This window comes from Astyanax mexicanus, chromosome 18, assembly GCF_023375975.1.
Source record: "Astyanax mexicanus isolate ESR-SI-001 chromosome 18, AstMex3_surface, whole genome shotgun sequence".
Taxonomy (NCBI): domain Eukaryota; kingdom Metazoa; phylum Chordata; class Actinopteri; order Characiformes; family Acestrorhamphidae; genus Astyanax; species Astyanax mexicanus.
Genome location: NC_064425.1, coordinates 11,976,291 through 11,990,505, shown reverse-complemented (window position 1 = coordinate 11,990,505; position 14,215 = coordinate 11,976,291). Strand labels below are relative to the sequence as shown.

Genomic DNA, 14,215 nt, shown 5'->3' with positions numbered 1-14,215 from the left:
TGTTAATTCTAGTTTATTGTTTTTCAATAAAGAGATCAAGTCCAGAGAAATGTAATGTAATAGTGGTTTTGCATTTTATTTTGGCACATATTCTGCATTTTGTGGATTGCATTTACATTTTTCCACGGCCACGGAAAGGAAGAGTAAGAGTTCTCTTTGTTGCACAGGATAAGTTAATCAGAGTTACCGGCCTTAGAAGCTGGTATTTTGGTTTGTTTAACACTTTTAAGTTACTCTATGATTCTTTATGTGCTCCTTTATAGTCTGGATTACTTCAGTATTCATTAACAATGTAGGAAAAAATGTTGACAAATCATTGAATTTTAATGGTGTGTCCAAACCTTTGACCAGTACTCTGTATTGACTATTTGACTAAAGCCATGAAAATAATACTTTTTATTAAAATCTGTTCTTACTATATAACGTAGTGAATGTATTGTAATCGATAGAGTACAGTTGCTTCTATAATAGGAAAACACATACTAGACGTTTATTATAAAAAAAAAAGATACATTCACTAACTAGTTAATACTAATTGCATAGAAATGATACTTAGGGCCCTATTGTACACCTTGTGGTGGTCTGGAAGTGAGGTGTGTTTAGGTAAATTCCTGGCCTTTTTCTATCTTGCCGGCGGTAAAAACAGGTACCTTTACAGTGTGAACGCGCAGGTCAGTATCCTAAAACGTGCAAAAGCGCCACACTGTTAAGATATCAACAAGTCAGAGTGCACCTGATTCTTAAAGGGAATGACTACTGGCACACTGATTGGTTTATTTCACATTACACAAAAAAAAACAGCCATAATAATTAAGAGAATTAGTTCATGCCTTTCGCACTGTGTAAGGCGTATTTTTTTTTGCGCCCTCACAATCCCAAAGACACACCAACACAGCACAAATCCAGCTGCATGATCCGCAATTGTATGGTGAGCTATAGAATAGTTTTCACTATTTGGAATTCTGTAATAAATGTGTGTGATTTTTATTTTATTAATCAGCCAATTACATTATATGTAGAAAAGCAATACAGTTAATTAAGTTAGTAATGAGAGAACAGATTTTAACAAATGTATGTTTATTTTCTTTACTTTAAACTGTGGATGAATGAAACACTCTCAAGCCTGTATTTGGTTTCAGTATTTTTTATTTGAATCGTTTCATCCTGCTGATCTTCTGGCAATGTTTTTAGACAGCCGTTACATCATGGGTCTGGATGAGAATCATCATTAAAGTGCGAACATTAACCAACACACAAAAAAAAACATTGTTATTGTTAGGCAGTAATCCAAAATTAAAGTTCACTCTCAAATGCAGGCAGACAAATGTATTTACACTGCAAACAGAGATATTTTACAATTCAAAACAATGTACACTTAAAAAAGGCCAATAATTCTTATTCATATCTGAATATTACAGGATTATTAACTGCTTTATACAGAGAAAACTCTGTAAATGTAATTTGAGAGTGTGATATTTCATATTATCGAGAGGCTGTAAGAATATTATAGAATTATTCAGCTTGTTTCTGTACATGTTTATTTACTTTAAGCTACTTTAAGGTATTTTTAGTTCTGTTACTGTTTCCGCACACACCTCTCTCTGATAGGCTGCACCCAGAGACAGTGGTTTCCACAGTTTTCCACACTTTAGTGGAGATGTTTGGATTTAGGGTCCGACCGATATATCAGTTCACTGATGCTGATGAACACGCCACAGATAACCAGCGATTCTTCTATTATTGCAGCATTGCTGGGATTTAAACTCACATCCTTCTGACCACAGAGAAGAACCTGACAAACCCATTATAAATATCAAACATAAACACACAAATATAATACACACCTCACCTTTAATAAATAAATTAAATGAATAATAAATAAGACGTCAATTAATAGAAATTAAAAAACACAAATAATTATAGAAACTCCAACCCCAAGCTACAAGTCAGTTGGTAAAGTCAGTTGGTAAAATCAGTCAGTAAATCGATGTTTATCAATAATATAATTACTATTATATAAGTAGTATCATTAGAAGTAAATCATTATTGAACCATTTTTTATTTAGTTTGCATTATAGTTTATATTTAATAAATATTTAGAAAACGTTTTATATAATATTGTATCATTATTTTTAATCAATACTATTGTGATACATACTTAGGTTTTTATCTGTTATTATATGTATTAATGTTTATTTATACACGTTTCATTATGCTTATAATTCAAAATACTTTTTATTAATATTAATTCAAATATATATTTTTATGATGTTAAAATTCAAAACCTAATAAGCAAAATAACAAATAGTAAAAAAAAATATAAAATTATATTATAAATATACATTCATATTTATCAGAATTTTATCACATCAGTCACAATATAATCATATCGGTCAGGCCCTAATCCAAATACTGAATAATCCTATATCATTTCTACAGACACTGTAATTCCTCCTATTGTTTTTTTTTTTATCAGTTTTTAATTGAAATAATTTCACCCGTAAATGACAGAACTGTTTGCAGTGTAACCAGCCAGTAACACCCACACCCTCTCCCAGGCACCACCCCCCCTCCCTGACCCCGCCCCTTTACCCATGCAGGTGATGCTGGTGCTGCTCTCCTAATGGAAGACTTCTCACAAACTCCGCCCCTTTTTAATTAGCACTGCTGATTGGCTCTTTTTTCAGACCAAAGAACTGAAAGTTTACTGTGAGCAGGAGCGAGCTGGACCTCAGTGGCCAATCAGATTCAACCTTCCTTTAGTGGCTTTGAGTGTGTGTGTGTGTGTGTGTGTGTGTGTCTGTGTTTGTGTGTGTGTGTGTGTGTGTGTGTGAGGGCAGTCTGTGCTTTTGGCAGGAAAAACACACTCAGCCTTGCAGAGGAGAAGAGTGTGTACAATCAAGTAGAGCTTACACACACCTACACTCACACATACAGTATGGATCACACACAGCGACCCGACCGATGTATCGGATGATTGATAAAATCACTGATATGGACACAAATACAACTAAATAAAACAAAGGTTGTATGTCATGCTCTAATATTAATGAATAATGAATATTATTTCTATATTTTTTTATGTGTACATACATTAAACTGCTAAGCTGAACGGTAAATATTATGTATTTTATGTTTAACTAACTCTAAATAATGTAAAACAAAAAAGACTTATTCCCTTGGTTTATTCACTTCTATTCAAAGGTTTAGAATCACTTGCCATATTGATACATTTGTCATGTTTTATTAAACAGCAGTTCATACAATTTTAGCATTATGAACTACAGACAAAATGTATTCCAAAGACTATGTTTTTCATTATGCCGTTATGGCTTATTATCTATTATTTTTGCAAGTTAACATCTTGAAAAACCTCAAAATTAGATTTTAAACATTTGAAATTGTTGAAAAAGTTTCTATAATGGCAACAAAACTGCAAACCAGACAGTAAAATCTAATTCACGTGAGAGTAAGCATTGAGCATCCCTGTGCAAGGTGCATTGCAATGCTCATTGCTATCTTGCACTCGGTGCAACGGTAATTCTGAATATATCTATGCTGATAGGCCTGGTGGTCTGGAAATTAGGTGGGTTTAGGTACATTTGTGGTGTATTGCTATCTTGGCAACGGAAAAAACAAAGGAGCACCACTAACTGAACACAACCTAGACAGACGTCAACAGTCAGAATTCATTGCTATCTTGGCATGCACAGTCAATGCATGTATGAACACAGGGACAAACTCTTAAAGGGAATGGCAAGTGGCACGCTGATTGGTTTATTTCCCGTTATGCCCAAAACACACCCATGATTATTTAAGAGAATTAGTACATGCCTTTTGCATGTTTCGACCAACACAAGGTGTACTTTTCCTGTTTTTACGATAGCAAAGACACACTGACACACTAAATCAAGCCGCACAGGGCGCAGTTGATGGCTCACCTATAGATCCAGTGAAACCAGAGCCTACTTTATTTTAGTAATTTAACAAATTAAATTTGAAATTAAAGTTAAAGTTAGGTCCAAAGATTCAAATATTTGTTTTATTTTGTCCTACAATTTTTTTATATATATTTTTATATTTGTGAGAAACTTGGGAACTGTTTGTTTATTTTCGAAAAACCTAAGAAAACTGAGTTTGTATAGTGACAAATATGTTTTTTTCTATATATATATATAATGTATAAAAAAACATTCAATCGTGTCTTTACATGTTAAACTAATTTTTTAATTAAATTAAGTACATTTTAAGTAAATGAGTGAAGCAGCAGTTTGTTAAACATAAAAAACAGCAAACAAATGAAATAAATTGTAAATAAAAATATGAACAATTTATTGCAATCAAAAGAATGTAAATGGCTTTTGTTGTGGGTTTATCAGAGTCATAGCTGCACAGAATCCCATCACTCTTAATCAATCAGGGCTGAGTTTCCCAAAAGCATATTGGTACTAAGAGGACTCTTAAAAGGTCAAGCGAGCATCACTCTGAATACTCTCTCTCTACCAGTTAAGTATAGGAATCGTAACACTACGATGATTTTGGGAAATTTGACCCAGATCAGTTTTCTTTCAAATGAAGCTGCATGTAGTTCTTGGACATGAATCATTTTGGAGCATGTAAAATGAGATAAGCCAATATAGCGTTGGATATCAGAATTTTAATATTTTCATATCGGTCGGGTCCTAGATCAGACGCAGTGAGATCAGACACAATGAGAGATCAGACACCGAGGCTCTTATTTGTTAAAGTTGCGCAGAAATCGACACGTGAAACCAGTGCATCTGGAGCACAATCTGTTTTAGTTCTCTGGGGAACAAAACTATCCACAAGCCCCTTATTTACATATCACAGACAAATGATACAATGCCCAAATGTATCCTCATACGCTTAGCCACGCCCCAATTTATGCAGATGTGAATACAAATGCACAGTTCTTCAAAGTTCAGAAGGGTTTTTATCAGTTATTTGGTGTTAATGGCAGTGGAGTACACAACACTTCTGATTTCCTATTGGTTAAGGTTATTATTATAGTAAATTTACAGGAATTTCCCTGCAAATAAAGCAGGTTATCAGTCTGTTTTACTGAAATTTACACCAGTTGATAAATAAAGAAATTCCCATATGCAACTTTGATAAATAAGGGCCAGTGAGATCAGACACAGTGAGGTCAAACACAATGATGTCAAACACAGAAAGTCGGACATGCTCATGCAGATTAAAGAGAGGCAAGCTTACAGTATAGCTTTAGTAATTTAGCATAAATTAGCAGCTTAGTGTAAGAATTATAATAATAACAACAATAACAATAGTAATGAAGGCTCGTGAAGGCGTAGGGAGGATTTCCAAAAAGCATTAAGACATCGTAAAAAAAATGGGCCGTGGTCCGAACGCCACCATCGCGCTTCTTCTGATTCGTAAAGCAGCTGTTTAAACTTAAACATCCCCCCCCAACAATCTTCCCAAATGCTACAAAATAAAACTCAACACACGGACTGTGACTGCTCCTATCCATCTCAAATACACATGTGCAGGGATGTTTCCAGGTATTTGTGTACTTTTTTTTGTAATTATATATACATACACTACCAGTTAAAAGTTTTGACTCACCTTCTACCTATTAAATGTTTTTATTTTTGTCCTACATTGTAAATTAATTGTGAAATCATCAAGTATTTGAAGGAACACATAAGAAATCATATAGTAAAAGTGTTAAACAAACCAAAATACACAAAAAGTTGTGATTGTTAAGTTGTGATTTCTGAGACTGCTAACTCTGATGAACTTATCGTCTTTCTCTTCCTTTCCTGGGGCGGTACTGATGAGTGCCAGTTTCTTCATCGTAACGTTTTTGATGGTCTTTTTTGCGACTGCACTTGAGGATACTTTCAGTGTTCTTGAAATTCTTCTTTTTGGATTGACTGACCTTCATTTCTTCTTAATTTTTTTTTCAGCACAGTTGTTAACTGAAAGCCATTCCAGGTGACTATACCTCATGAAGTTGACTAAGAAAATCAAGACAAAATGTGCAAAACTGTCATCTAAGCAAGAAGAGCAATTTTGAAGAATAGAAATATAAGACACATAAAATATATTCTGGTTTGTTTAACACTTTTTTGTTTACTAAATAATTACAGATGTTTTTTCTCCATAGGTTGGATTACTTTTGTAGTAATTTACAGTGCAGAACCTTTTAAAATAATAAAAAAAACTTTTGACTGGTAGTATATATATATATATATCACTTTTTAGTACTCTGTTTCAATACATTTTGTGTTTGCTGGACAAAAAGAGGATGCTGCATTCCATTTACCTCTGATGTCAGAGTTGGAAATTATGTCACACCCTATTCCCTATACACCTACCAGTGTTGTAACAATGCTTTATAGATACTAATACACTAATATATATTTATAATGTTTTTACTACTGTACTACTGCAGACCAGCCATACTGGATTCTGGTTAGAGAGGCTCTCCCGTCTTTCCTGGTAGGAAATCTTATCTGTAGGAGCATTACAGTTAAAATTACCTATTAGAAAACTAGGAATGTCCGACATCTGAGATTAAATGGAATGTAGCATTAGCTTATTTGCTAGCTAGCTAACAAACCCTTGTAATGCAGCCTTTCATTGGAGAAATCTACCCACCCAGTACTATTTAGTTAAAAGATGTTAAAACAACATTAGTGCTGTTTGTTAAAACTACATTCAATTTTGCCTTTTTTATTTTAATGAAGATGTGTTTCTTATGTATTAATTGCTGCTTTTTTAACGTCTTTTTAACAACATAGTGCTGGGTTTGTTCGGATAACATAAATACGTAAACTTTGCTTATAATTGCTTTTCTTTAACTTAAACTTCAAGTGTAGGACAAGTGCTTTGCTTTTTTCCGCTTGTTTCCTTGTTGCAGCTAACAGAGTTACTAACAGAGTAACTATCAGAGTAACTATCAGAGTAACTATCAGAGTAAAGTGATCAATTCCCATGAAATATGGATTTGTTCCATAAATTCTCTGCATGACTAAACAGTTAAGATGTAAACACAGTCATTCAGAGAGCCAAACACGCTTTCTATGACAAGCGTAATCTGTCCGAACTTCAGCCCAAAGTCCAAGCGGGCGGCATGTTTGGACTAGCAAAACACTTTTTTTATTAATGATATACTGTCCTTAAACTAATTGTGACAAACAATATTATTGTCATTTTAAGAGCACTGATTTATTGATAATACAGTAGCCTCATGTAATAATTCATTAGAGCAATTAACCTATTAAGAATTATTAAAAATGACTAATTATTAAGAATATTCAGAGATTGGTATTGGAATATTTAAACATAAGTAAAATAAATCCACTTTCCAAAATAATTTGACATACTGGCTTATTCATGTTAACAGACTCTTTTTGCTAAGTAACGATGAGGTGCTATTGAGGTGAGCAATAAAATATTGAGGTTACGTCCATATTTTTTTTATCATAAATCGATAACGCAATATTGTAACAGGCATAGTTTTAGTCATTTAGTCATGTCAAACTTTCAAAATTTTCGACTGTGTCCATAAACTTAAACTGTGAATTATGCAGAGAATTTAGAAAAATGGTGGAGTACCCTTTTCAACTATTTTTATTATGATGGTTTATTATCAGGCTCCTCCAAGAACTTCCCTTGAGCTAAATAGAGTGCAAGTGAGTGAGGGTGCATTAAAGATCTTAATAGTACTGAAACAGAGGGTTTATTGTGTAGGCCTGTCACGATAACTCTTTCTGTTTGGTATATTGTTCCGATACACTACTGTCCCGTAAATTATTGCAATAAAAAATATAATTAAAATTTTAGGATCATTTTATGACATTTTATGAATATAAAAGCACAATAATGCAGTTATACTCTTTTAAAGTATAGTGGCATTGTAAGTGAAAACGAAACATTAAAAAATCTTAAATAAATCAAATTAAGCGGCTTCGTCACATTACCCAGCTCATTCACGTTAAAGGGCTTGCTCTGCTGTGAAAAAAAGTTAATAGGCAATAATATTAAGGTCAGTGAAAATGATCAAGTGTGTGTCCATATATTGTAGTATATATCGTGTAGGAAGTCGATAATGTAATTACCGTGACAGGCCTAGGTCATTTCTTTAAAATCACCACACAACCTTTAAGCCAATCACAGGCTAGCACAGGCTGCAGGGCCATTCCTCCCACTTCAGCCAATCAGAGAGCAGAATTTGAAGACCCCCCCCCCTTCCTTCCCTCTTTTACCCTCCCTTCTCCTCATAGGAACAGAGAGGAGATGATCAATAGTAGTATGGATTGATAGTGATGATCAGAGCGACACATAGAAGCGTGGAAAGTGCGTTTGCATTCAGAAATCAACTCGTGAGAACTCGTGAGAACATGGCTTAAAGCTTCAACTTCCAGAACACACACACCATGGCCTGGGCTCGGAGGGAGCGCGACTCGGACACACACTCGGCAGGCTTTGCATAAGATGTCCTGATTTGAGCTTCAGTTGTTCAGGGGTTCAGTCTCCTCAGCTCCTCTCTCCCTCTGACTCTCGGGGGGCTGTAGATGTAGAGGGTGTACGTACGTTCAGCTCCGGGACGTGTGTGTGTATATGTGTATATGTGTGTGTGTATGTGTGTATTATATATGTGTGTGTGTGTGTGTGTGTGTGTGTGTGTATATATATGTGTGTGAGAGAGGGAGAGCAGCTATGACCCGTCCTGCTCGTTGGAGTCCGGGTTTAGCTCCTTTCCTCCGTTCATGGTTGGAGTTCCTGAGTCTTTCCTGGAGCGCTGCTTCTCCTCGATCTCGTGCAGCGATGGCTCCTTGTACATACACACTGGAGGAGAGGGATGAGAGAGTGTGAGTGTGTGGGAGAAAAAGAGAGAGAAGATTTTTTGGCAACAAAGCAGCATCAGGAAAAAGAGATCCGAACCCATACACATAAAGATTAATAACTTACATATTATGCATTACCCTTCATTAATTTATTTTACACCTTATACAATGATTTACATATATACACATTGTGTTGTACTTTACACTGTGTTCACTTCATACTGGTCATAATGGTCAGGGATAAAGCCTAATCATAAACCAAATTATTTACTATCAATGGAAAATATTCATTCAAAATACTCAAGACTCAAGGCTAGGTTTAGAATCTGTATGGAAAACCTATGATATATGAACTTTTATGCTTTACACTGTTGCACTGTTTTACATAATTAGGTTAATGCTTTACACTTCACACCAGGGGTGGACCAACAGACTGATCTCCAATTGGCTCAATGTTAAATTTAATATAATTGTATACAATGCGTGAATAATATGATTTTGATAAAATATTACTGGTAAGAATATTTGTTACAATTAGCCAATAAAATGTGTGAAGCACATGTAGTAAAAAACACCAATATATTTATTTTTTAATCAACTCTCACATTTATAATTGTGAACGAATTGTTCATGTGCTTGCAGCAAAAACAGCCTTAAATTCACTAAATAGAAAGTACTATTGCTATTTGGTTTGTAGTCTAATTACATCAGTTGGTGTTTTTCAGTATTTTTTTCTTGTTCATTAAGAGAAATCTTAATCTCTTGTCTTGTCTCAGTAAACGCTTTATGCTTTACACTTTCTTATATTTATATCAATACATTACATTTACACTATATGATTTACATATTATTGAAAATAATTCACAGTTTACACTGTATGTCTTATATATTAAGGTTAATGCTTCACATTTTACACTGTATAGTAAATGTATGTATATTTAAATATGTTCACCTTCGATGGGTCTTGGTACGAAGTGTGAGCATGGTTTGGTTTTTTTGACGCGGTTGCCCTTCATGATAATGCCGTCCTTGTTGAGGCCGAGGAACCAGGCCCTCCCGCTCTCGTGCTGCCGGTACAGCGTGGACGAGTAAATCACATAGTAGTTCTCAAACACACTCTCCTTAAACTTACACTCCGCCGTAAACATGTCCTACAGAGAGAGAGAGAGAGAGAGAGAGAGAGAGAGAGAGAGAGAGAGAGAGAAAGAGAGACACACAAGGTTTAATGCATAGTAGTTGGCCACATTTACCTCCACTTCTGTAAATCTGTGTGTGTGTGTGTGTGTGTGTGTGTCCCAGTTAATCAAACACACACAGGTGGACAGGGCGGAGACAACAAACAGAGCAGAAATCACCTGAGGTTCTCTCTCTCTCTCTCTCTCTCTCTCTCTCTCTCTCTCTCTCTCTCTCTCTCTTTTACACACACACACACACACACACACACACGCACACACACTGACGCCTCTGTATCAGTTCATTATCACCCTGAACCTCATCAACAGTCTCACACCTCTCACAGAATATAGACTCACACACATGTCAGCTGATCACACGCTGACTGTGTGTGTGTGTGTGTGTGTGTGTGTTTAATAACAGAAGCAGCCTTTCCTGTTCACGGAGGTCAGTGACGGATCTGATTCACTTCCAGTTGGTGTGAATGTGGGGGATCTCAGTGTGAGTTGGGGTCTTAAACTCTACTAATACAGTAAGTACAGGTGGAACCATCTACCAAAGTTTACAGTTTACACAAACATGCTAGGCTAACACTGCTAACAAAGATACCCCAATGAGACTTAGTAGGGTGTAAGATAGCAATGAGCATCGCAACATTACTTGCACAGGGTGTTAGATAGGTCCAAAAATGTCATGGCTTACATAGTGCTGTGGGAGTAGTGTCTAATTTGCTTTCTTTCTTTAAAAAACTACTATCATCCCATACAGGGCTAGCATGCTCAAGTGATTTTATCTCTGTGTGGATGGAAAAATAATAAAACAAGAAGGGTCCAGGTATGCGTTGGCGGGGTTTAGCATTGTTAGCCTAGCATTTCCTTTTAAAATCTAAAGAAATACCAAACACTGAATTTATTATGAAATTAATTTCAATGATTAGTCTTGGTAGTTTGATTGAATACAGATTCTGGCTGTGAAGCTCCATGTTCTTTGGAGAGGTGGGTAAAATATGTTGGTTTTCTATTGTAAACTAAAAAGGACACCTATACATCACCAGTAGAACACCAGTATGCAACACCTACACTCTTAAAAATAAAGGTGTTTGGGGGCGCCGAGTGGTCCAGCGGTCTAAAGTACTACCACTATGATCGGGAGATAGCTGTTTGAATCCTGGTCATGCAGCTTGTCATCATCTGCTGTAGTCCGAGTCAAGTTGTCCTTGCTCTCTCTGGGTGGGTTGATGGTGCTCTTTCCCCTCATCACTCCTAGGTTGATGTCAATCAGCACAAGACATCTGTGAGCTGGTTAAAATGGTTTATTAATTGATGCTATAAAAGACGCACTACTGGGTGGAGTTGTGGAAAGGTTCTTCACACTAACAAACACTGTATTACAAACACAGTGTTTCTTGAATGGCGTTGCCCAAAGAACCTTTCAAAGCACCTTTATTTTTAAGAGTGTATACAACACGACACCTGTAGAACACCAATTTAACACCTAAAAATCACACCAGAACCACACAACAAAACCATCACTCCAAACCATCAAACTTAGACATGCACAACACAGAACAAAGCCAATTATGCTCTTTTAGGCTCTGGCAGCTGATGGCGAGCTGCATGACTGGGATTCGAACCAGAAATCTTCTGATCATAGTGGCAGCACCTTCAACTGCTGGACCACTCGGCGCCCTGCCCTCTTTTTGTCCTTACTTTTTAATTCCACTGAACCTACACAACACACACCGCAGCTCAACAATACACACTTAGTCTACACACACACACACCACTCTGCTTTCTACAGACACACACACCTGGAAACACAGCTACTGGAAGTAACGTACTGTATCATTAACACCAATGTACTGCACCACATGACTGCAAACAACACACACACACATACACACACACACACACACGTAACAGACAGTACATTACTGAGGGATAACGCAGGATGAACAAAAGGAAAGAAAGCGCAGTGAGATACATACCGCTCAGTCTCTGAAGAAAAGCAGCGAAACTTAATGGATGAAGCTTGAAAAGACATGACATTAAGTGATACACATGCATGTAATGTGCACACACACACACACCCCTGCACATAACACATCATTACTGTGTATTATTATAACAGCTGTGAGAGTGTGTACATAAAGGAAAGTCATGCAGTAATAAAAATTTAAAAGAGCAGCAGATTAGAACTAAATCTTCCTCTGAAGTCGTGCATCATTCTGTCATCACCAACACGCCCATATACAGAAGAAGCTCTGTGTCTGACCTGTGTTTCTCTATGAGGGTAAAAACAATGTTCCAATAATTAACTTCTCATTCCAGATATAGGGATATCCCTATCTTACACCCTGTGCAAGATGTGTCACGATACTCATTGCTATCTTACACCTCACCAACAGTCTATTTTCATGCCTTTAACCTGTATCGTTTAAATAGCAATGGTTCTTTTGTATATATCTACTCTAAAGGGCGTGGGTGAGGTTTGTTCAGGTACATTTTTGGTGTATTGCTATCTTGGTATTGGAAAACACAGGTGCACCACTGACTGAATACAACCTAGGAAGATGTTCAATTCTATCTTGCACACCACACACACGCCTCCATTTGTTACACACACATAGACAAGCAGCATTATACAAACCCAACTTTTGCATCAACATTAAACAGAATTCAAAATAAAATAACATTGCTTTTCCTGTAGATAAAGCTAAATCTAAAGATAGCTAAAGATGTGGTTATGAGTACTGTATAATCGTGCTTCAGCTTGGTATGAGCAACGTGTGCCCAGAGTGAGTACGACCAAGAGAACAGCACAGAAAAACACACCTTTCACTCAAAGGCCAACTACAGAGTGACGCACGACTTTAGACTTGTAGAATCAACAAATAATAATATAAAGTAACTTTGCAAATGCAGAAATCTGGGTGACGTTTGCTTCAAAGACAAAACAGTGCACAGACACTATAGGACAGGTAGAGATTGTGCTTACTGATGTGTAGAGGAATCCCTCAGCGTTCATCCCCACATACAGGCCCGCCTTTACTGCCTGAATGGCCACCACACGCAGCCCCACCGGTATCAGGTTAAACAGAGCTAGAGAGAGAGAGAGAGAGAGAGTGACAGTTAAGGTAAATCAGTTGATTGTAGTGATTCAGTCCGTGTGAAATCGATAAGCTTTTTATCAACACACAAATACAGTTATAGAGAAGAAAGGGGCGAGTGAGTGAGAGAGAGGGAGGGGGAGAGAGAGAGAAAGAGAGAGAAAGAACGAGAGAGAGGGAAACAGAGAGAGAAAGAATGAGAGAGAGGGAAACAGAGAGAGTTGAGGTAAATCAGTTGATTGTAGTGATTCAGTCTGTGTGAAAGTCAATAGGCTTTTTATTAACACACAAATAGGTATAGAGTCTAGAGAGGGTTAAGCGAGTGAGAGAGAAAGGGAGAGAGGGGGAGAGAGAGAAAGAGGGAAAGAGTCAAAGAGAAAGAGAGAGAGGGAAAGAGAGTTTAGGTAAATCAGTTGATTGTAGTGATTCAGTCTATGTGAAAGCTTTTTATCAACACACAAATACAGTTATAGAGAAGAAGAAGAAGTGAGTGAGAGAGAGGGAGGGGGAGAGAGAGAAACAGGGTGAGAGAGAGAGAGAAACAGAGAGAGAAAGAACGAGGGAGAGCGAAACAGAGAGAGTTGAGGCGAATCAGTTGATTGTAGTGATTCAGTCTGTGTGAAAGTCAATAGGCTTTTTATTAACACACAAATAGGTATAGAGTCTAGAGAGGGTTAAGCGAGTGAGAGAGAAAGGGAGAGAGGGGGAGAGAGAGAAACAGGCAGAGAAAAAGGGGAAAGAGGGAGAGAGTGAGAAACAGGGAGAAAGAGAGAGAGAATGAGAGAGAGAGAGAGAGAGAGAGAGAGAGTTGAGGTAAATCAGTTGATTGTAGTGATTCAGTCTGTGTGAAAGTCAATAGGCTTTTATCAACACAAATACAGTTATAGAGTGTGGAGAGGGGTGAGCGAGTGAGTGAGAGAGAGAGAGAGAGAGAGTAAATGAGAGAGAGAAAGAGAAAGAGGGAACAAGGAAAAGAGACATGAAGTAAGAGAGAGAGAGAGTTAAGTTAAATCTGTTAATTCTAGTGATTCAGTCTGTGTGAAAATCAATAGGCTTTTTATCAACACAAATACAGTTATAGAGAGTAAAACGGGGC

General features: G+C 36.8%; 1 protein-coding gene across 3 annotated transcripts in view; it reads right to left on the bottom strand.

The window, feature by feature from the left end:
- Nucleotides 1–1,128: 1,128 nt before the first annotated feature.
- Nucleotides 1,129–14,215, bottom strand: part of fgf12b (fibroblast growth factor 12b) — a 50,796-nt gene continuing 37,709 nt past the window's right edge. For all 3 annotated transcript variants that reach the window (XM_007247632.4, XM_007247631.3, XM_007247630.4), the window contains exons 3-5: nucleotides 13,008–13,111; nucleotides 9,790–9,988; nucleotides 1,129–8,838 (exon numbers count right to left, since the gene is read on the bottom strand). In XM_007247632.4, the coding sequence (XP_007247694.1) occupies nucleotides 8,708–8,838; nucleotides 9,790–9,988; nucleotides 13,008–13,111 (434 nt within the window). In that variant the 3' untranslated portion in view covers nucleotides 1,129–8,707. The remainder of the gene's footprint in view (nucleotides 8,839–9,789; nucleotides 9,989–13,007; nucleotides 13,112–14,215) is intronic.